This window comes from Fukomys damarensis, unplaced genomic scaffold (assembly GCF_012274545.1).
Source record: "Fukomys damarensis isolate Sample0158 unplaced genomic scaffold, DMR_v1.0_HiC HiC_scaffold_9, whole genome shotgun sequence".
Classification (NCBI taxonomy): Eukaryota; Metazoa; Chordata; class Mammalia; order Rodentia; family Bathyergidae; genus Fukomys; species Fukomys damarensis.
The window spans coordinates 34,697,188-34,699,832 of NW_022900921.1; the positions used below are offsets into that span (position 1 = coordinate 34,697,188).

General features: G+C 51.4%; 1 protein-coding gene across 3 annotated transcripts in view; it reads right to left on the reverse strand.

The window, feature by feature from the left end:
• Nucleotides 1-32: 32 nt before the first annotated feature.
• Nucleotides 33-2,645, reverse strand: part of Sema6a (semaphorin 6A) — a 136,808-nt gene continuing 134,195 nt past the window's right edge. For all 3 annotated transcript variants that reach the window (XM_010614152.3, XM_010614151.3, XM_010614149.3), the window contains one exon: nt 33-1,607. In XM_010614152.3, coding sequence (XP_010612454.1) covers nt 415-1,607 — 1,193 coding nt within the window. In that variant the 3' untranslated portion in view covers nt 33-414. The remainder of the gene's footprint in view (nt 1,608-2,645) is intronic.

Below are 2,645 nucleotides of genomic sequence, written 5' to 3' on the forward strand. Positions count from 1 at the left end.
GTCACGGACATTGTGGTTGCTGTTCGCCTGTGTGTGTGTGTGTGTGTGTGTGTGTGTGTGTGTGTGAGTCTGTGCGTGTGTGTGCACGTGCACATGTGTGATGGGAAGGGGGTGGCTGTGTGTGCTTTTGGCTCATGTTTGTGATGATAACTGAAGTCTCTCATGGGTCCGACCTGCTGTGTGGTGTGGGGAGACTGAAGGAAGAGAATAGGGGTGAGTCTGTTGCACACCTCCACCAAACCACCTGGCCCGATTTTTGAGAGTACCCCTGTGTCCCGGAGAGGAGGACCCGGTGTCCTCAGCTCTGCCGCGGTCATCCGGGTCTGGCGGGTGCCCGAGTCGGTGGAGAACCTTGCTGAGCTGAGCGATGACTCGCCTCGTCTGCTGGTCGACTCCTGAGCCCTCCCCCTGGCATTATGTACACGCGTCATTGGGCTTCATGGATGTGGAAAGGGGAGCAAAGGAAGGCTTAGGGGGGACGTCCGGCTTTAGCGAGGGTGTGCGCTTCAGCCCCGACCTGGTCAGTGAGTTGTAGGCGTTGAGGCTGGGCTGCCTCGACACTGTCACAGCCTGGCCAGAGGGCTGGGCACTGTGCACCTGGATGGAGTCCACCCTCTGCGGGGCGGGGGGCGGGTTGTCCCCCGGGCCAAAGCTCTGGTTTCTGGAGAGGTGGGAGGAGTTGGAGGAGTTAGTATTGTTTCTTTTCAGAGAGGTGGCCTGGTGGCCCCTCGTCAGCGAGTTCGTGGGATAGCTCCTCTTGTTGTCAAGCCCGTAGGAGTGGTGCGCTTCCAGACGCTTGCTCAGGCCATGCTGAGACAGGGAAGCTCCCGGAGGGCCCAGCGAGGCCTCCCGCTGGGGGACTTTGGGGGGCAGGCTGTTCAGGTTCTCCCCGAGGTTCACTCCGTGATTGGGACTTTTGCTGCTGAGATGCTCCTTGATGGTCTTATACTCCAGAGTGGCGGCCTGGTCTTCCAGTGCCATTTGGGCCATCTCGCTCATTTTGGGCTGGTCCACGTACTCGTGCTGGTAGCCCTGCTGTGTGATGGGCAAGACCACTACACTGGGGATGTGGCTCGGGGAGGCCCGGAGGGGAAGGTCCGTGGGGATCACAGGGGAGCTCATAGGGGGCATATCCTTTGTGCAGGCATTGATGAGGTTCTGGTTCCTCTCCCACTCGCGGCTGCCCCGGCTGGGCTTCCGCTTCTGCTGCAGGGTCGGGGTGGACTCTGGGGTGGGCAAGGCCGTCAGGTCCATGTGGTGCTGGTCAGCCTTAATGAGCATCTTGGCGGTGTTGCTGGGGGTGGTGAGCTTGCCATTGTGCATGAGTGGTGTGAGGATGGCCTCTGGTTTCGGGTCTTTGGACTGTGTGTCCCCAAAGAGGCCACTGAGCTTGGTAACACTGCTCATTGAACCCCGTCGTGAGTGGGTGAGCTCCTTTTCCTTGTGCTGCACAACTGCCACGTCCTTGCGCCGGTGATCACAGACACAGTACACAGTGATGCCGGAGAAAACTGCGCCCATGACAAAAGCCAGAATCACTGCAATGGCCAAGAGGGTAACAGGAACGAGCTGGTCGTGTCCTTTGAGGTAACTTTCCCGAATCACTCCTGCAATAGACATTGCATAAGGTGTTCAGCAATGAAAGCACACAGTGAGGCTTATTGTTGTTTAGTATTTACCCTGTTAATTAATAACAATAATGAGTGACAATGGCACCTCTGCATAATTTGTCTTCAGGGTGCAGCTTGCCAAACATTAACTAATTAACCCTCCCAGCCTGGCCCTGCCTATGTAAATCAACTTCCTTTGTCACCTTGTTTGTATCTGTCACTCTCTCCAAGTCCACGCATTTTCTAGTTAGCTGCACTCCATGAAACATGGCAGGTTTCCGTTCACAAAATTTATCCCCTTTTTCTTTTCATCTCTTTTTAGTCTCTCCCTATAGAATTAGGAGACTGAGATATTGTCTATCTAGAGGAAGAGGCAACAATTATGTGCATGATAAGTGGACAAATCCCGCAACGATCCAAGCTTCCAGCTGGGCTCCTTTCTGATGACTTCTCAAAGCACCAGGGTCTCTGTCAGGAGAAAAGTGCTTGTCCAGCAACCAGGAAATAGAGGGTACATGTCATTTACAGTAAAACAAAAGAACTAAAGCGCACAGATCGCAGCGTTTATGCTTATTTTGCATCCAAAACTTCCAGGTGTGTATGCTGAATGTTTGAGAGGAATACTGGAACTGAGAGAATTAGAAAAAAAGAACATGTGGGGGCCCAGTAGCAGGACTGAGAGGTGTCAGTCCCATTGTTAGGCTTAGAGTTTGCTGTGACTGTGAGGCTCTTCAGCAGAGCTAATCACTTCAATTTAATAACAATTATGTGACTACATCCATCTATAATCTTACACTACATTAACCAAAAATCCATGTTATTATGTGACTACATCCATCTATAATCTTACACTACATTAACCAAAAATCCATGTTTCTTAAGTTGCTTTCCGTTCCCGCTTAATCAGCCACCAAGCAGTGACTCAAATGAAACACTAAAGCTTTTATTTTCTAATACCAAGTGAGAATACACATCACAATTGTCAGATCTTAAGTGCTTGATGCAGTAGCTAAAAAAAAAAAAAAAAAAAAAAAA